The sequence below is a fragment of the Protopterus annectens genome, chromosome 3.part0, assembly GCF_019279795.1.
Source record: "Protopterus annectens isolate FY-2018-M chromosome 3.part0, PAN1.0, whole genome shotgun sequence".
NCBI lineage: Eukaryota > Metazoa > Chordata > Ceratodontiformes > Protopteridae > Protopterus > Protopterus annectens.
Genome location: NC_056731.1, coordinates 1,717,482,370 through 1,717,504,357, shown reverse-complemented (window position 1 = coordinate 1,717,504,357; position 21,988 = coordinate 1,717,482,370). Strand labels below are relative to the sequence as shown.

The following is a 21,988-nucleotide window of genomic DNA, read 5'->3' as shown; positions in this document are numbered from 1 at the left end:
TCCTGGGTCCACTCTTGTTCGGCATCTACTTTTCTGAAGTACAAGCAAACACAGGAGGGTTATGGCTGACAAAGTTTGCAGATGACTGCAAACTGGGCGCCATAGTCGAAAACACATCTGACACAGATATCCTTCAGAAGGGCCTCACAGAAACGGATAACTGGTGCCAGAGCCATGGCCTAAAATTAAATGCCAAGAAATGCATAGTCATACCCTTCGGGAAAAACAAGGTTACCCCTAGCTACCATATAGGTGGCAATCCACTGAGCACAGAAGAAGTCATCAGGGATCTGGGGACCCAGGTTGACAGTAGCCTTTCGTTTGACACTCATGTTGCTAAAGTAGTTAGGAAAACCTTCTACGTTGCCCACCTGATCATGAAGGGATTCACATCTAGATCAAGGGAGGTCATCGTCCCCTGTACTCATCACTCATTAGACCTATGATTGAGTACAATGCCCCATTCGGAATGTATCTGACCCGACACCTGCAGCAGCTGGAAAGGCCCCAAAAGTTCCTCACCAAAAGGATAAAGGGTCTCAAAAATATGTCTTATGCTGCCCGACTGAAAGAACTCCAGCTCTATTCAGTCTCATACCGCTTGCTCAGAGGTGACCTGTGCCTGACATATAAGGCCATGTCAAACCCTGATTTGATGAATATGCTTCACCTCAAAAATCTAGATCCCTCAGAACCACAAGGGCGGGAGACTTAAACCTTGACACGGTTATTAATAGAACATGCTGGAGGGACAGATTCATAACCCAGAGACTCCCTATGCTGTGGAACAAAATCCCGGTACATGTGAGGCAGAGCACCTCGCTGGCCTTGTTCAAGAGGAATCTTGACCAATGGATGGGGGATCGCAGATATACCCCAGGGATTACTTCAGTGTCACTGCTTGACAGAGGCACAGCAAAATAATAGGCATAGTAATAATAGCGAAAGCCAAATAACTATGGGCTAGGCTTATAAATGCCCTTGGGCAGATAGCCTAGTATGAACCTATGAACCTATTACCAAAGAGATGGTCCTGTTGTAAAGGAGCATCCAACAATTTTGCTTTAACATGATCAGGCAGAGTTTGCTCTTTGAGCCAAGCATGCCTTCTTAGCACAGACTCAGTTACAGCAGCCCTGCAAGAGGTCTCCAAAGAATCAGAACCACATTGCAAAGTATGTTTTCCAACTTGTTCAGCTGAATGCAATAAATCCTGTAAATCTTTATTTTCCACACAGTCAGAAATTCACATCATTTTCTGTTTAAGCAGTCCCATGATATGCTGCTGATATTTAAGCATATGAAATTGACAGTTTAAAGCCCTGATTGCCAAGGTTGCAGAAGTGTAAACCTTCTTACCCCATCTATCCAGTGCCCTGGAATCTCTATCAGAAGGAGTATGATTTTTAGCAGTAGAGGCCTTAATGCCCTTGGGACCCTGAGAAATGGTTTCAGAATCTGCAATAGGATTTTTGAAAAGGAATTTGTGGGAGTCAGGAACCCTGTAGTACCTGTCTGACTTACTAGGAGCCGGAGGCAGAGAATCAGGAGCCATACTAGATTCTGAAAAAACATCATCAACAAAGTCTAGAACAGGAGGTACAGCCAAAGGCCTATGCTGAGGAAGAAGAAGAAAATCCCTAAGTCTCTTTTTAGATTCAGAGAAATCCCAGTGGAAATGTTCCCTTAAGGTATGTAAAGTTTCCCCAAAAGAAAAATCATTGGGGGAGGGAGGGCAGAAGGAATGGAATCTTCTGCATCAGAGTCCTCATAAGTAGGTATAGACAAATCCTGTTCATCAGAAGAGTCAGAAGAAATAGAATCCTGTTCAGAAGACTCATAGTCAATGTCTTGCCTTGGCCTCTTGGAAGGAGGGGGTTGGCTACCCCTGATCAGAGTAATTAAATCTTCAGCCATTTTGATCAATTGATTTTTAGGCATAGGCGCCTGCACATGTGGCCCAGGTGTCATTTTTTTAGACATAGATTTAGATTTTGGCCTTAGTTTTGAAGATGGCGTAAGTCTAATATACAAATACGTAGGTCTGAATACACCCTCAGACACAACGGCTCCGGACCCATCTAAGGTAGAGACATCCGCAGGTTCCATAATTGAAGCATCTTGCGGCATGGATCTCAGTAGAGGTCTGTGAATCAGAAGTAGTGGGTATCAGGGGATGCGAAAGAGCCTCACTGAGTACTGGCGACTGGCTTAGGAGAAGCGTTGTCGTCAGATTTGGACCTCGACAGCCCGTCTCTGTCTTTTTCTTTGTGTTTTTTTAGGTATTCCGGTAGTCGGATTGCTAACCGACGACATTTCTGGATAATTAAATCGTGAGCCAAAATATTTATTGGCAAAAATATACTGACGTTTAATAGTGCGTTGATTAAATTTAGCACAATACCGACAGCAAAGTATGTTGTGGTCTGGGCCTAGGCAAGGAATACAGTACAAATGAAAATCCTTATGAGGTATTTGCTTTCCACAAGTAATGCAATTATTAACTTTTACTGACATCGGTAAGGAGCAAGAAAAAGTTTCCCCAAGGGGTACTTAGCTTTTAGTTGAAGACTTCGGTTCTGAAACTCGAAAACGAAAATTTCAGGAGTCGGCCGACCTGCACTTGCGAACTGCTTCTGCTTCGGGCACCGCGTGGCAAGAAAGACTAATGTAATGGCATTGGCTGCATGTTTTATACCCCTGACGTCATGGAAGAAGGGACAGCAACCGACGGAGGACCCAAGACTTTGTTAATCAGGCCGACTGAGGGCAACCTGCCAGCAAATTACCCAAATGTAATGACTGCAACAGTGAAACACGAAGAACATCCAGAAGACATCAAGTCAAGAAAGTCTACCAAGAGGATGTGGTGGAATAAATGTTTGAAGTCTTTACATGTATAAATGAAAAGTACCTTGGACAGCACTACCACACATGAAATTACAACAAAGACACTCCATAACACCAAGCACGATAATAGCAGTACAGTGGCTGGGTCAAAACCTACAGACTAAGTATTAATATGCTGCAGAACTGATCATGATTAATGTAACTGAGAATGGCAACAAGACACAAGTTTAACTGCATTAGCTTGACCCCCTTTAAGAAGAGGTAAGATAATGGATTCATTTTAAAGACGGGGACAAAACTTCCTCTAATGCAGAAATCTAGTGGTTTATGCACAGCATAAGAGGCTTTTAGAAAATGAGGCAGTGGGTTGCCCACAACAGAAGGGCAAGGCTTGAGTAGGAGCAGAACTTTAAGGCCATAAATGACTTGCCTGTATAGGCTGGGGTACTTGCTTACAGACAGTGTCTCAATGGAATATGTGGCATAGATCAGTCATGTTGGTTAAATGGCCTTGCCCAAATGGGGAAATGACAGGGTTTGCTTGAGAATAACACTAAAACTTAAAGTACCATTTTTTTTTTCACTTTTTTTGCTCTAGTCCCCTAGAGTTTTTTTTCTTGACTCAACCAAGAGTATGTTGTACAATCAGCTTTCACAAGTCTCCACACAACTGTAATCAAATGGCCCTGCTTCCCCCAAAGACAGCATCTTCACATATTCTACAGTCACCATTAGAGATTCTGCTGCAGTGAGTCTGCTCAGTCACATATCCTTGTCCTCGGCCCCAACACAAAATAGCCACCTTAATCACCAGTGCCCATGCCAATAATCAAAATCTGATGTCTGGGTCACAGACAGGGTTCTACCCTGCAAACCAATGAAACCAGCAAGAAATCAGTCTTTTCCAATGTTGCTAAAATGTGCCTTGGCAGTAGTAGGGCATCTTAAAACTGCTTAAATGAATCAGGAAACTACGCTTTAGGGTACTTTTCCACAGATGATCACTGGTGGAGATCAAGGCTTTAATTTCTAGAGTGATTCAAGGTAGTGCTCTCAACTTTATCTTGTGATGTCATATGGGTGCCACACATTTAATCAGTATAAATTCTACAAGCTCCCCTAAAAACATATCCCTGATGGAGATTAAGACTTTTATTTCTAGAGTGATTCAAGGCTGTAATCTTAACTTTACTCTGTGACAGTGAGTTACTTGGTAAAAATATCACAGGTATCCACTGAAAACAGACCACAGGCACAGTTGGACTAACCCAATCAAAATAAATAAATAAATAAATAAATGCTGAAAAGGGGCTACTAAAATGCTCAACAGTCTCATTAAAAAGGAGAGATAACAAATGCAAAAATTCTATGTTTCTGACAGTGAGGTTGACAGCTGAAGGACCAGAGGCTTCTGAAATGGAGAAATAATATGCTCTCTACAGTCATCCTTTGTGCGAGACAGCAAAGATAAGTATATGGTCAATGAACATGTCAGTACAATGCCAGATGCTCAAATTACTTTTTACAACAAAATAATTCAGTCAAAAATATTAGCTCTCCTATGGAATCTGTGCTTAGCCTTTCTAAGCTTGAAAGATCCAACCTATTTAACCTTCTACTCCTTCATAGAACTAATGGTTCATCAAATATCAGGTTAAGGAAACTAAATCTTCATAAAAAAAATAAGACACAGTGTGATAAATTCAACATATCCCAATCTCTGGAACACACTTCTGCTATGTGTCAAGCAGAGTAGCACTCTTGCCACCTTCAAGGTAAACCTAATTAAATGAATGGGTAGCCAGAAATGATCCCAAGTCTAGCTTGATCTGCCCTCGTTGAGGAAGGAGGGAACTTTTGAATACTGGTTATTGGCTAGGCTTTTAATGGTCTACAGACTGATTGCCTAGCACTTACCTATGAACCTATCTGTCTAGAAACCTCATATTAGAAATGGGAATCCATTTACAGCCATGATCATTACAGGCAACCTGGCTACAAACTACTGCACTTCACTCTCCGTTTTTCTTTTTGTTTTTTTGTTTTTTTTGAGAAAAGAAAGGGCTTAAAGTATAAAGCATCACAAAAGCTCTCAGAAAAAGGCCAGTAAGGCCTAAGTAACAAAAATAACCTAAACAGACTATGGAATGAGTTCAAGACAGGTAACACTGTAAATTACAATATATTCCAGAGCCTTAAGCTATCGTAAGGGAACCAAGTAAAAAAGCAGTTTTTAAAATGCTAAAAAAACAGTAATAACAGAGCAAATTAAAAAGCAGGTGCAGAACTATTTACAAACAACAGATCAGAAATGGTTTTGCACTCAAGAGCTACTGTTATAGTCACACAGCTCTGTCACATGGGTCAGCACTGCAGAAATTAAAATTCTGACTGGAGCAGTACTAATCAGAGTACCAACAATATACTATTACTCCCAGGAAAAAAAAGATGACATCTACAACATGCCCTACAAGGTAGCAGAATGTTCTATCACAACAAAAGATATTCAATATTCGGTGCTTGGAAAATATGCAAAGTCTAGGTAACAGCCTCTCAGATGTTGTTTGTCTTTTCTGCTTTTCCCAGTTAGGGGTCGCCACAATGGAACTCCGGTCCGCTAATGATTGGCAGTCGATTTTATGGTGCTGAGTTGCCAGCCGGACACCCAACCTTCAGCGAAGGCATGCAAGCCCATTCACGCATGTCTTTCGGAGGCCACTCAGCCACAGGGAGGACATGCAGACTCCACACAGAAGGCACTCCAGCAGAGAATTGAACAGGAGAACCCCTTGCTGTGAGGTAACAACGCAGATTCTTTAGGAAAAAACAATTTTGAAAACTGACACCATGGCAGGTGCAGTCATAATGGAATTTCAGCATTTGGAAACTATGAAGCCAAACCATTCATAATACCGAAACCCACAATCACAAACATACATACATCACATAACACACACACACCATTCCACCCACAGCACACAAACCACACAACCCTACACTAAATATAAGCAGGGGGAAAAGCCCCCTGGGGCACCCCCCTACTTATATATACCAACTCCGAGATTGCACATAGCAAAAGAAAAAAAAACTCACAACATGGCATTTTACACTCGCTCGCACACAAATACACATCACACACACACCAACAAATCCAACACTCACACTCATACTGACACCTCCCTACCCTTACCCACACATACAACATACAAAAACACACACACGAACACTCATTCACCTGCAATTTTAGACACCATACCAGCCAAACACTTCACGCAACGTACCGGAAATGCATAAGAGCGAATTTGAGATATTCAAATTCCCTCTTATGCACTTTCAGCATTCTGAATTTTCAGCTTCATGCTCTCAGAATGCTGAAATTTGAGATTTCAGCATTTCGAGATTATGAAGTGAAACCGCCCTGACAACACTACAGCAACTGCATGGCAGTCTCTCCCTCCATGACACAAAAAGCTGGTCAGACTGACTCTGAAATGTTGAGCTCTAATGTAAGATGGTTATGGAAATTCAGGTTACTTTTCTGATGGGAAAATGAAGCATGTTTAATAGACTCTTCAGAATCCACTTTAGGTATAAAAGAGGTCTTAGACTGAATCAGACTCTCTTTGTGTAAGACTGTATACAGTCCATATAACATCAAAGTTTGCAATCCAAAAAAAAAATCTTACTGGCAGCATTAAATACAAGAAAGAGTATTTGGAAAAAAGCACATTAAGACAAATTCAAATTGCCTCAGACCTAAAAGCCCCTACATAACACACTCATTTCAAACTGACATGCACTTTTTTATTGTTTTACTTTTAGTTACTGGGACATCCAAGGTGTTTTTCAGCAGAAGCCTGGGGAGAAAAGCTCTACAATAACCACATGCCTTTAAATATGATGTGAAAGCATATAAAATACCGTCTAGCTATAGAAACTTGCATCACAGTAGGTAGACAAGGAAACTAAAAGTACGTCATAATAATATCATGTAATCTACAGTTTCCATCCATATTTATACTAACCAAATTGAAAAAAAAAAAACATTCTATGCTGCAACCTCTACAAATGATTACACAGTGCGTTTAATTAATGACAAAATGAGAATTATATGAATAAAGGAAAACGGTCATACCTGGAAGTAGTTGCAGTAATAAATCAAGAAGGTAAGGGTACTTACTTATCTGACAAAATATTAATAGAAGGTAGGTTGTAATTTAAAAGTTACTGCAGACTTTAAAATAACTAAGGTTATAAAGAAAAAGAGCACTGACTGAATCTTAATATCCTGCCTGTGAAGACCACACAAAGATGAGTGGTGATAAGATGCATTCTTGCTAAAACTTGATACCATCTATGAACAAATTCAGATTCTGTAAGGAATGATAGGTCCTTTGAATATCAAACTGATTTGCACAAATACTTATGTTACACATGTATTAAAACTGTATGGCATTTGAATATTAAACAGATTTGTACAGATGCTTATTTTATAAACGTATTAGAATTGTATGGCATTTGAAAATCAAAATGGGTTTGTAAAGTTGCTAGTGTTAAAAAATGTATCAACAGTGGGTCCTGCAGGACACAGAAGGAATATACATGTGAGACTGTATGTATATATGTTAGCAAAGGACACTGGAAGAGAAAGGGTTAAACAGCTAGTTTACTTCTTACTTTAAGAAAAATGATGTTAATTGGACCACCTGTTGGGTCATGGAAGTATTTATCTCACAGCTCTGAACAAGACCGGAGATGGCATGTCTAGAAGAAGCCTTTGTTCATTAGCTCAGTAAAAAGAGGGGAAGCCCCAGGCACTGTCATAAACATTAGCAAAACTTTAGATATGCATCTTATCACATTCTATGTTAACATCCTGTCTCAAGCTTCAAAAGGGAATACTGTGAGAACCTAGAGTCAGGTGACCAGATGAGGTCATTCTGCCAGGCCATCTTGGAAATTTTAGATATTACAAACAGAACTCTTTCAGTACTGAGTATTCTGTCTTGGGCGTGACAACAAGAAGGAACATTCACCACATCATCTGCCTTGCTCTATTAAGTAAGTAGGGAATAGTAATTCTCCTAGATTCAGTCAGGAAAATATAGTGAAGCTTAGTTTAGGTATTGTGTTTTTCTTTATTTGTCTGAGTCTGTCCATCAATGTTATTTTCAATATTTACTATGATTTGAACTCTGTGGTTTACTGTAAATATATATTCAGTATTTCTATAATTATTATTATTATTAATATTATTATTATTAAACATATTTAAAACTTTTATTGTGGCTGGTCCTTTTAGAAAGTATTTAACCTTTGAGAGTGCTTATATTTATTTGGTGACACTGTGTGTGCCACACCAGGAGGCCTAGCTGTCTTGGTCAACTACTACCATTTGTACTAGTATTAATATTTCACAGTATAATTAGACACACTGTTAAAAGGGTCTATATCAGAAGATTAAAATTTCAAACTTTCAAATCTGATATGCTCGACACCATATGACAGAAGTCATGAAACTTCTAATCTTTTAACAGAGATCTCCATACAGTGTAAAAAGGGAATATTTCCCTTTTCTGCACTGTAGTGTGATCTCAGAGTTGGTATATTTAAGTAGCGGGGGAGTGTGGAGGGTGCAGCCCCCCTGCTTAGAGTGTTTAAATATTTTATTTGTGTAGGTTTGTTGTGTTTTTATTACATTTTTGAAGTTTCAAGACTTCGATCATATGGTGTCGACCATATCAGATTAGAAGTTTTGAAACTTTGATCATATAATACAGACCCTGTCAAGAGCCTTAAAGTAGCTGATTGTGGAGTGTCTGGTGGCAGTGATAACTATCTTATACTCTGGCAGAAGGGGGGCACAGAAGATAAATCTGTGCCATCCTCTCCCAGGAATGTGTGTGTGTGTGTGTGTGTGTGTGTGTGTGTGTGTGTGTGTGTGTGTGTGTGTGTGTGTGTGTCTCAGCTACTTGGAAAAGGGACACTAAAGCACTGGTTTCACAGAGAGGGTGCTGGAGGACTTGGCTTGGACACTCAGCCGAGGACTTAACCCTCTAAGCTGTACCAGTGGGGACCCTTATTGGGGACCTGGAGGGAGACAGATAGAGATCCCCAGGCTGACTGTGTTCCCTGTGTGCTCTTGAGGGAAACTGTACTTGCTGCAGAGAGATGCATCTGGAAATACTGTGTGTATCCATTTGCATTCCAAGTGAACATCCCCTTCCAGTGAAAGTAGTGAGGATTCATGCTGTTTGATGACTGGCCCAGTGAGGGGTTGTCACACATGGAAACACAATTTTCAGTATATTCCTATAGAGAACTGAGCAGTGTTTTTTGTATACCACCAAACAGAAAAGCCTCCACAATTCCTCTCATAGTGATGCACCAGTCAAGCTAGTTCACCGTCCAGATCCATGTATGAATTTTGCACTGTTCCTTCCTGAAGAATTCATGGTTCAATTAGCATTTTTCTACAGCAATCCTGATCCCTTAGTAGCTGCAGCACAAACTATGGTCCTCTTTTAAAACAGGGAACTATTCCCTTTTCAGAATTACTCTCTCTTTCATGCAACATCAAAGCTGTGTGTTAGCTAAACTATCCCAACCTTAAGATCTCATCCACACCTGCATCATTATCACTACAGAGGCTTCAGACCACTGCTGTGACTTCAGGTACAATGAAGGGCTCCAAATCTCCACAGATTTCAGACTTTGCATCCTGACAGTAGGGCATTTCTACCAATTTAGAGAGTTTCTCAAATGTTCTGTACATTTTATCCCCCTCCTGACAATCATTTTAACCAATGGGCAACTCTCTTGTCTTGCTCAGCACAGACTAAGATCCTGTATTACTTGTCCTGAGGCATTAAATGGTTTTCCAAAACTACTTTGGTGCTGTCCAATAGTTTTTCTCCATGATCTCTCCAAACTCCTCCCATTTCAAAGCTTTTGCTGTGGCAGCCACTGCTGCAGCCTTCACTGCCTCGCAGCACTTCTCAGCTAAACTGAGAGAACCCTACATGACCTCTGTTCCCAAGGCTAGCAGAGGTCCTAGGTTTATCCTGCTGATAGACAGAGACAACCCACAGTTCTCTGTTGCAACCTCAGAGAATGAGTTCATACAGACTTACCTCTATGGAAAAAAAAGATTTCTTTACATCAGTTGTAAGCCATCTATCCTTCCATCTTCCATCTCACTCCCTGCTCTTATGCAAGTCTTTTGGATGCCTGCAGCTAAGTACTTTACAGTTTCTACCACACCTCCTTCCCACCAGCTTTACTCAAGAATTTACATATGACATTGTGAACCCAGTTCATATAACATGGTCCAGAATTTTTAACAAAATGAGGGTCGGGGGTTGCCACAATGATCAAGGATTTTCCTTTAAAGACACCAGGCATACAGTCTGATTCTGACCTCTGGTTACTAGCTAGGCTTGTAATAGTCTGCAAACCAATAGCCTAGTATTTACCTATGTACCTATGAACCTAAGTAACTTCACCATAGTGCTCAATGAATTAATAAAATGACCACCAGTGATAAAAACCAATAAAAATCAATAAAAAGCAAACACTGGAGCAGCAGACGAAGACACCAACCTGGAATTTAGCGTAAATTCCTGGTTGGTGTCTTCCTCTACTGCTACAGTGCTCAATTATCTGAAGTGCGACATCAGCTACATTTACTTCGCTTAGTCACTTAAGATTTTTTAATATTAACAGCGTTTATTATCTGATTAAATTGTAACAGTTAATTATACTTACTGAAAATGTGTTTTTCTTAATACTGATTGTAAGGTCCACCCACTTAACTACTAGGCAGAGGTTAAAATGGGTCACCAACCCTACTTATAAATGGTACTGAAAGAGTTTGCAGATGGTGTCAGATGGGGATATACTTACACTGAGAAGAAACCTGTAACTACAGATGCACTATACTCGCTACATGCAACACATACATTCAGGCATTCTTAACAATGACTAAAGTTCATAAGTATTCTTAAGTGGCTTTTAAAAAAACATATTAACAATATTCCTCTGGAGAATCTTCTTTGAAGGTTGGGCATCGGGCTGGCAACTCGGCACGGTAAAAATCTACTGCCAATCAATAGCGGACAGGAGTTCTGCTGTGGCGACCCCTAACCAGGAAAAGCTGAAAGACTTTTTACACCACAAAAGTCCTGCTAGGGCAACCATAACCATACTTATGTGATTTTGTGAGTCATCTACAGGTTTTTTCTCCAGCACTACACTCTGTGCCCACAATATGACATTTTATCACCATTCCCTTTCCTTCAGACTGTTAACTGTATTTATGTATAAACAGAGTAATTCAAGTTACTACCTTCTCTGAGAATCTCCAAAATAGTGCCTATATGCACACCTGTGTTCTTTGCCATACAATCAACAGACTATTTCTGGTCAATTTATTCAGTCAGCTACAATCACTACAATATTAAGCTGCTTTTGTAGAAACTCCTTCCCCACTCATTAGGCCACTTAAAGGTCTCCAAACTTCTGTCTTGTTTTTTCTGCATTTTTTTCTCCCCATGCCTGCTAACCATTAGCTTTCCCCGTTAATTAACATTCATTCCCTCTCTGTAACAATCATCTATAAAAGGCCCTCATCTAGGCAGTCAACAACATTATTATATCCTCAGTTTCCATTATTCCTGCAGCAATCCTGACAAGTGCAGGTGGTCATAATAAGTCCTGCACATTTGTACTTTTAACCTTGCTGTGGCACGCACTGCTTGGTAAACATTCACATCAAGGTCTTTAGTGCTGTGTACTACAACACCTTGTCCTCATCAGATGTCACTACAGTAGCAAACCAGCTGTGCTCCTTCACCCCCAGAATAGGCAAGTTCCCATCAGCCTCTATCTCCCACCCTTCCAAATGGAATCCTTTAGCATCAGGGTCGCTAACTAATCCTGGGTCATCAGGACTGCAATGAGGGTTTCCCTCCTCCGCACCACAGAGGCAACACAAGTTTTCAGTCTTTAATGACAGAAGTTAGGTACAGTTGAATGGGTAAGAGTCCTAAAAAAAAAATAGTTATTATGCAGTTTGACCTAAACAAAGAATGTGTTTTATGGTTGTGATGAGGAAAAGAAGGCCAATTTGCAAACATCATATTACTGCAACCTCCTTCTGACACAAAAGTCTGAAATGCATTTGGACTACTTAATAAATGACTAGGTTTAAAATGACCTGCAAGGGCAGCTAGCCAATACCTACCTTTGAACCTATGCACAATACAATGTAGGTGCCAATAAGGCAATTTCCTATCGGAAGGAAATGAGTGATCACATACAAACCTAAAACAGGAGGCTAAACAGCTTACAAATGCTACATGTAAAAATGTGTTCCTTTAAAGACTAACGCAAGTTTCAGAACCACTCTTAGTGTGCTTCCCAGCTACTGTGCAGTTAACTGCACACTTGCTATGCTTCAGAAGCAGTTCAGTAACTCTGAAAAAGGACTGGAATAAATCACTTAAAACTAAAATGAAGCACACTTTAAGCATCATACTGCAGTATGAGAAGCGGATGCATATAATTTTGGAAGGTGGAAAAAAAATACCCAGACAAGCATCTAAAGTGAAGAAAAGGAGAGAATACGCAGGTTAACAGCACCACCCAGTGTTGAAATCTGGAAATAATGCAAATTAGAAAAACAGTACAAATGCTGATTTAATTTTTATCATTAAAAAAGCAATCAGATCAACGACAAAACAATCCAAGGTTATGCTCTTTGTGCAGTAATGCAATTTCTTAGCTAATGAGTCTGCTTTTGTTAGCAGTTCTATATGACACTCGAGAAGTAACATTAACTCAGCCCAAAGCAAAAGATTTATTAAATAAATAGGTTTTTACAGTACTCATGCAAGTTAGAATTGTACGAAATCAATGCAAAGCATTTGGTCTTACCAAAGTGACTGTCACATTAAGCAACCTCCCAAGCTGGTCAACAAAATAGACACTGTCGCTGTACCAGGAATCACAATGCAGGTAATTGTACATTCCAAAAGCAAGCATGTGGTCCAAAGTGTATTGGTCATCTCGAAGCTTTACTTCAGCTACAGCTACACAAAGCAAAAAAATTGTTCATCAGGTCTCCAGTTTTATTATACAAACTTCTAAACAGCTCACAAACAGAATGCCATTTCTTTTTCTTCTGTATGTAAATTACAGTAACTGGACAACCACTCATTAAAGAAAAAACATTGTGCTGCAAAACTGCTAGGTTTGTGTTCTTTAATTCTCTTTGTGCCGTGAGCTACGCAATCACTTCAGATGTGTACATTTATCACTACCAGAATTTAACAAGAAAAACTACAATAAATTGACAATATTCTAACAAAGGACTCTTAAACAAGACTTTGTATGGAGAAAGTAAGGCGGTTAAATAAAAGTGATACATTTTTGTAAGTCAGGCACCTATGGCTGGATAAATCAACAAGGTCCTATCTTTTAAGGTATCATAACACACAGCTGAAGGACACTTGACCAACTTGTGATCTATAGACATTTGACAAAAAAAAAAAAAAAAATCAGGGTCACTGTAGAAGGACACTTAGTTAACTTCAGGGTTACGACAGCTAAGTAAGAGAGGTGCAGTAGGCCAAATTTGCCTCATTAAAAAAATACTACATCAAATGCACTTCTAATCAATTTGTTTTGACTGAAAGTGCATCTCACCTAGAGTTCTTCAGCTGTATAGGATATACCTGTTTTTCTGTCGCAAGGCAAGATCCTACAGTTTAAAAGTCAAAACAGAAAACCAGCTATACCATCACCAAGGCCTTTAAGCAGCACAGCAAGATAATTCCCATTTTCCCAAAATCAAGAAGTGTCATGAATTTTGTATCTAGCATTGATCAAATATGATCACTGCAGGAGATGAGAAATCACCGCTTCCACCCCCACTTCAAGGTGTAGTAACATAATTACTGGGGGGGGGGGGGTGGAAGTACAGCTTCCTGCACCGGGGAGTTGGAGGGAAGAGGGTTTGGAATCAAACGTCATTTGCAAAATCATCAGCCATTTGACAAACTACAGATGCATGTAACAAAAAGCTATGGGAAATTAGGCACCCTAAAATCAAAGAAAACAAAAAGATGTTGGTGAACATTCGGATAAATTGTAAGAAAGGCAGCATTAACTCAACCCAAAATTAAATATTTATTAAATAAATATGTTCTTACAGTACTCGTGCAAGTCAGAACTCCATGAAATCAATGCAACACATTTGGTCTTACCAAAGTGATTGTCACATTAAGCAACCTCCCAAGTTGGTCAACAAAATAAAAAGGTAGCATTTTTTCATTTAAACGAAGAAAGTCTGAATGTGACTGCCTAGTTTTACAATAGTTATATTGCCACCAAGCACTTCAAAGACATCTAAAACAAAATCAGGGGCTTCAATATAATCTACAATGTAGTTTTCAACTGCTTGCTCGTTGCAGCACGATGCGCGCATGGGCGCAAAGACTTTTAGATTCAATAAGCACTCTGCAGAGGAGCACACCCCCGCGTAAACAAGGTAAACATCATTGCATGCAAATTTCAGCTGAACTGCATGCTAATCAACCAATCCAACATGGTGGAGCTATTCAAAAAGCAATAAAGCAACCGTGTAGACTCGGTGTATGTTCTTCCTGCGAATTCCAAAACTTTTAGAATACAACCATGGAAAACTCTCTACAAAGACAGACTATAAAGCAAAAGGTGCGAGATTTGTACAGATCTGACTTTAACATGTGACAGCATTTGATACAGGCTGGATGAAACAAAAGGAGAGCAATAATAGCAACAACATCCTTTCTTGTGCCATTAACAGAAATGCAGCTTTGCTCCCCCACACCAAATGTACAAATGTAAATAATGCAAATAGACAAAAGTATAAGTGTGTGCTAATCAAAATAAATACAAACTAAACAGACTATTCATAGTTACATGTCAGTATATATAATATGTAGCTGACAAAATGCAGGCATATAATCTAGAAATCAATACTCCTCTGTGCAGCTATATCAAAAAGTAATATCCTCTCTTCTGTGTTCAACACAAACAGTTCAGCTCCCCTTCAGTTTCCTTAGCTACACAGTTCCTGTCTGGTGTAGATTCAGGGCTGTCAGCATGGTGAAGATACAAATGAGGTCTGAACTCAAAAGAATTGCTGAATCCCAAATCCTTGGCTCCGTGTAGCAGATGTAAATACAGTGCAGGCACTCCCTTAGTGTGTGTTTAATGTATGGCAACTGTGAATGCTTACATGAGGTGGGTGCGTCAGGTTAGAATTAAAGTGTTACATGTCTGTCTGTCAAGGTTGGAAATGCAAGTAAGCAGCACACAATTCACAGGTTCCCTTTCATTAACATCCAGCCACCTCTTCATTTGTGTGTAAATTGCATTTTCTCTGTCAGTTTTTTATTACTATTTTATTATATTTTGGCCACTGTTTGCTCAATATGGCCCTTAGAAAAATCACTGGCAATGGAGGAATGAATGGAAGGTTTGGCTGTGCTTGTTTGCACGGTGCTGTGCAGTGAGAAAACGGGAGACCTTAAGAATGATTAGTAAAATAAGGGAATGCCATGTAACCATTCCAGTGGCAGCATTGTAAGGTATGACAGTTAGGAGTGAGTCTGTGGAATACACCTGCTACTTCAATGGCTCTGTGGCAGCAGGCGTTAATGCAGTTAATGCAGTGATACATTCCTTTATGGGGCCAGATGGTACTGGGTTCAAATACAGCTGTATCTAATACTTTTAACTCCTTTTGCTTAACGTTAGTGTATGCAATGTGCACCATTGTGCAATAATGCATTAAAGAATAGAAACGGGGAATATAGGATACTGGTGAAATGGGGATGTTAAAGTCTGACAGTACCGAGTCTCTGGAATACACCTGCTACTTAAGTGACTGTGTTGCGGCATGTGTTAATGCAGTGATACATTCCTTTTTTGGGGCAGATGATACTGGGATGGAATACAACTGAATCTAACACGTTTAAGTACTTTCCTATTACTGTTGCGCATTGCTGCTCTATACACATCACTGCATTAAAGAAAAGAAATGGGGAAGCTAGGACAATGTTGAAATGGGGAGCAAGAAGGGGGAAGAACAAATGGAAAGGAATACAGGAATGTGCAGGAGAGAGATAGGGAAGAACCATAGCTATCCATTTCTTCAACAGTAAAAACTGATAATATATACAGAAAATTAACTGAATTTGGACTGCCACCTCCACAGAGAGGGGTGACCACAACACATCCATGTTGTATAGCCAAATGGACCAAATCAAGTACATCAAGAAGGCACGTGTGTGAAATTGACAGCTATGTATGGGAGGATTTGTTTCGTTAGACAGGTGCCCACGTTTTTTTTTTTTGAGAGAGAGGGAAAGTTGGGGAAGGGACATAGGTATGTCTGGGTCTGGTAAGTTGGGTAAGAGAGGAAGTAATTGCAGAAAGACAAGACAAACAAGACAACACTCACTGCCAGTGATGGACACAAGATGTCGGTGGATATCATGGATGGGATGAGGGTGGGGACATCAAGCACCCCATGCTCATCAAGCTGGGTGACAGTGTGAATCGAGTCCTCACCCACAGGACTGTCATCACTATCACCTCACACCATCACTGGCTGGAGCGCTCAACATCTCCTTCACCTCCTCCTGGTCCTACATAAAATGAGGGAGATCAGCCCCTCCATCCAGCATAGTCATGCACCAGCAGTGCGGCACACAACTCTATGCACCATCCCTGGCAGTGCATCAGGGGTGATAAACTCACCACCTCTGCCACTGCTTCTGGAGGGACCCGATGGACAATCCTCCAGGGCAGAACTACCTGAGGGGGCAGGTAGTGCAGGGACAGCAAAGGTGGTGCTGCTAGATTGGCTCCCAGATGTGCTGGGCAACGATGCCAGGACCTGTGGAGTGGGGACAGATGGATCCTGTGAGGTAGGCCTACCTCGCTGTGCTGTGGAGTGTTTCATGATGTGATGCACATGAATGACATGGACATATTTTGACATTACATAATAATATAAAACAACAACAAAAGTAAAAAAAAGAGTCTGAAATAAGGGTTGGGGTGAGAGAAAAAAGAGATAAGAGTAGTTACCTTCATATGTAACATACAATGCATTAATATAATTATTTGACTCTATTATCTTAATCTTTGCTCTTAAGAGTACCACCACATAACAGATAACTATCAATTTGTTAAGACTACCAGCTCCTAAAGGATACACACTACACTACAGAATGCAGCAAGTACTCCTTTACATGTGCATATACTGCAAATATAGGTGTTCCAATTATATAGATTACTGTTTATAGCAAGGCATGTATGCCACTGGTATAGAGCTTTTACTTTAAACTTTTAAGCTACACAAAACTGAAGAATTAACAGTATGGTATTGGTGGGAAGCATGGTATTTGAATCCACCATCTCTGACTACAGTCTAATATTTTACTCTTGGTTTGTGCTACAGACTAATGTGTACATACTTGCTTTTAAAGTTGAGCTATGCATGCTCAATTTGATACAACTGTATAAAATACCAAACAAGCTATCTTTAACTTTTAATGCTACAATAACACTACTCTTCTGCTGCATACATACAACATGCCTCCCTCATCCTCACCAATCTAGCACCATGGGTCCTAACATTACATTCCCTTTCCATGCCAACTGTGGAAAACACAGAACAAAACAGAATGCCATTATGAATACCAGTCTTGCCTGCCTATCTATATTCTGCTTTTAAGCCTTACAAGTACTCTATGTAGCTGATACTTACACATCTGTGGGGTGTCCTCCTTCCTAAATTCCTCGATCCAAACATCAAGGGTACCTCTATTCCTCCACCGGAGGGCACTGTAGTGATGCCTACATTGATAACCAGTGTGGGGGATATCGGTGGCACTGGTTACAGCTCAGTCCAAACTATCTCAAGCTTCTGACTTACACTGGGACCCAGAATATCCCCTTCAGTAGCCTGGCACTGTGGTGTTTCACTAGGACACCAACAAAAATTCTAGACTCCTGGACACACCATCTCCAAGCCCTAAATCTTACACCTTCTCCATGAACACCTGCCATGTCTACCATGGATCAACAGCAATGGAGAATGATAGTTTCCTGCCAGTTCTAATTATTGTGTTTACTGGGAGTGCACACGCTGTTTGAAAATGTTGCACACCACTTACCATTGCTCAAATGCAAGACTCAAAAGTGCAGACTGCCAAGCAACGTGTTTGAGCGAAGGTAAGAGGTGCGCAAAAGTGGCAAGCAGTGAAAAATTACACAGGCAGTTGTGTATGTGTGTTAGGCAAATGTGAAAGCCATTCCAGTCCAGATAGTAGAAATATACTTACAGGAACACAGTATACCCACAATCATACATTTGATAATAAATGTGATAATACATAGATAAACAAACAAACAAATAAATAAGTGACAATATTAGTGCCTCGGCCCTCATACATATAATTAATATAATCTACATTATGTCAAAAGTTATAAGTGAGAGTATAAGAACTGTTCATGTTTCACATCATTGCTACAAACTGCAATGTCACAACAGAGAAAAAAAAAGTTACACACCCTGTACCAGCACCCAGTTGTCCAGTTTGCTCATTGCCGCGCTTCCTGCAAACGAGATAAGCACAGCCAAACCTGACATTCTTTTTTCTCCAGTTCCCCATGTTTGCACTAAGTGGCACATTGTGCAAACAGTGGCCAAAAAAGAAAAGAAAAAAGGGAGAAATAGCTGAAATGAGAAAACGCAGCCTATGACATACACAGCGGAAAATGTTAGTACACATGAGATATTTCTACATAGGTATGGATTTCAACTCTCACACCAGTGCACCTTCAGAAAACAGGATGGGTGTCTTATCCCTCTATGCCACACAAACAGCTTTGCAGCAAAGAACTGAAGTCATTCTTCACACAACCAACTGCAACAGAATGTAAACTGATATCAAACCATAAACTGTTATTTGTACATTTATTATACTTGAACGTAGTGCACTTAGTGATCACAAAACCTGTTATGATTACTGCTTGCAAATATACAGCTCTGTCTTACTTTTCTGTGTTTCTTGGTCATTCATCAGTTATCTGACTAGTACTCTGAGACATGCAGTGTGTAAGCTGTTCTATATCATTGGCCTTAAAATGTGTGAGGATATCAACTGTCAATAACATGATATGAGTTGCCAACAATTGAAGGGCAGAATGGATGGCACAAACAAGCACAAACTGCTCTTTTTTTTTTGGGGGGGGGACAAAGATGAGCTACTGTTATGGCACGTACACTGTTCTTTTGGGGGGGGCGAGTTATGGCACAAACAAGCATAGACTGTTTGTTTAGGGCAAGCAAAGGTGAGTTACAGTTATGGCACAAACAAGACTGGACTGTTCTTTTGAGGGGGGGCAAAGGTGAGTTAATGCTATAGCACAAATAAGGATATATTGTTCTCATTACTCTCCTTGTTTTGCATCCTGCCTGTTTGATCTTGTGAGGCTTGTGAAGTCAGAAACTGCAATGTGTATCATTACTTTCTAACTTCTCTCTTTACTGATTTTCCAGTACAAATGTATGCTGCTAAACAGGGCATGGGGTGATCATCAGTAATTTTGAGAGGCATGTGATTCTTTGATGCCTGAGGCCTATTACTTACTAACAGACACACAAGTCAAATAAGTCTCTGCTGTCATATGTTAATGTAATTTCTGTACGAATCTCCCTCCTTTTACTTGCTTACTGTACCAAGTGATGAAATACAAGGATATGCCAATAATATTATTAAACAATACACTCCAGGTTCAGGACTTGCCTTGTAAATGCAGCAGTTCCCACAGTGTTAGTTCAGGGCTGACTCTGTCTGATGCAAGCAGTACACAGTTAATACATGGGGAGGTAACGGTTGTGTGAGTTGCCTGGCATCAATGTTACTACATGTATGTGAGTAGGAGGAAGGCTTTAGGACCCTAGGTGGTGAGTAAGTGTGCTATGCATTGTCTCTCAGCCAATGCAAGGGCATACTGAGCAAGCCTATGTCTGCCTACACCCACAGCAGCTGGTGGTTCCCCCTCAGAGTCCTCATCTGCCTGGGGCTGTGGTGACCTTACCATTGGTTGTGGGATGTGTGCCCCTTACCCTTGCTGAGCCTGCTGCAGCCATTTCCTCAGGATTATGTTGTGTAGCATGGCACATACTGTGAAGATTTCTGTACATGTCCATGGATTGTACTGTAGGGCCCCCCAAGACGTACCTAGGCATCGGAAACATGACTTCAGCAGCCCAAACACATGCTCTATGACACTTCTGGTTTTTGAGTGCATGCCTCATTATGGCTTTCTTCCAAGTGTGAGTGAGTGAGTGTGTGTGTGTGTGTGTGTGTGTGTGTGTGTGTGTGCATTTCTGATGGGTGCTATCAGCCACAGTTCCAGTGCATAGCCTGCATCCCCCAGTAAATGACCCAGTGGGATATACCCCTAGCTAACATCTGATACAGTTGGGAGGTGCCAGATATGCGAGTCACGGTAACTGCCACGGTTGCCAGCATACACGTTCAAGATGATTCCCTTTGCATTACATACAACTTGGCTGTTGATAGTATGGTAGCCCATTCTGTTAACGTAGAGTCTATCCTGTTCCCCTGGTGTTGCCTTAATTTCTACATTAGTGCACACTACGGCACCCAGTACTTCAGTGTAGTACGCTACCTGGTAGAACTGTTGCATATTTCTGGTTCTCTCTCCTCAGAACTACAGGGAAAATCTATGTGCTCACTGGCATGCTGGAGCACACCATCCAGGAAATGGTGGAGGAACCAGGATGTTGATGCCTGTGACACCGCCAGCATGTCCCCTGTTGGTCTCTGAAAGGTACCTGCAGCTAAAACTCAAGGGCTACACATACCTTAGTTTCCCCTGGGATGGGTTCCCCTCGGTTGGCTCTGGCTCTGAGTTGAGGGAGGCAGAGGTCGCAGAGTTCCTGTAGTGTGTCACTGTCCACCTTGTAATGCTGTACAATTCCCACATCATGTAGGTTGTGATAACTTAAATGGGGCCTGAAAACTCTTCTCCTTCTCGGCCTAGGCTTATTGGCAGCAACGGCAGCAGCAGTGGCCTCTAGCATGTACAAATGTATTAAAGCAGCAGCAGCCCCCAACATTCTGTCTATATTGACTTTCCATGTCTGTACTCCAAAGGTTTTGAAATCCGCAGCAAAAGCCAGCATGGAGTGTACATGAAAGCTTTATAGCTTGTTGAATAGCTCCACCTTGTGTGTCTGGTTTATTAGCATGTAATTCAGCTGCTTATGCTATGATTAGCATCTATGAAACACAAAGACAGATGCAATCCATTAATAATCTACATCATATAAAAAGGCAACTGTGTAGCTAGCCAAAATGATGTAGAGGAGATTTGTATATGTTTGGAAGACTCCAAAAACACTTTAGAGTATATCTGTACAAAGGAGTAATAAATTTCAGCAGGTATGCTACCATTTTGTCACCTATATGCTGAAATGTATTTAAAAATAATGTGAAGCAAAGACTTTTACACTTTTATCTGTATGCATTAGTTAGAAGTGTACTGATGGCATGGGCATGTTTGTCAAGCCACTTCAGAGGTACACATGATTGCCACTACATGAAAATGGAATGATGTGTGATAAATATTTACAAATGTTTCAGGGACAGGTCCTTTGACAGCAGTTTTAGCATTTCAAAGATGTTTTGTTAGCAAAATGGGTCATCTGCCTGTTCTTTTGTAGGGGGGAGCAAAAATAAGTTACTGTTATGGCACAAACAAGAATGGAGGGGGGGGGCAACGGTAAGTTACTGTTATGCCACAACCAAGGACATGCTGCTTTTGTTACTCTCCTTGTTTTCCATCCTGCCTGTTGTTAGTATTTCACATCTGTAGACTGTTTTACGTTTCTCCAGTAGGTAATACTGACTGGCTACCTTTTCTGTTTTATCTGGAAACAGTTATTCTGTAGTTATGTGATACACGTGTGTATTATACTTCTTTTGTCTTTTAGGACACCTACTAGTATGCCACTCAGGCATGTCAATCCACAGAACCCCCCCCC

General features: G+C 40.6%; 1 protein-coding gene across 1 annotated transcript in view; it reads right to left on the bottom strand.

The window, feature by feature from the left end:
* Window positions 1-21,988, bottom strand: part of NUDCD1 (NudC domain containing 1) — a 1,696,974-nt gene that overhangs the window by 1,477,879 nt on the left and 197,107 nt on the right. Inside the window, exon 2 of the mRNA XM_044065757.1 lies at window positions 12,787-12,941. Within this exon, the coding sequence (XP_043921692.1) occupies window positions 12,787-12,941 (155 nt within the window). The remainder of the gene's footprint in view (window positions 1-12,786; window positions 12,942-21,988) is intronic.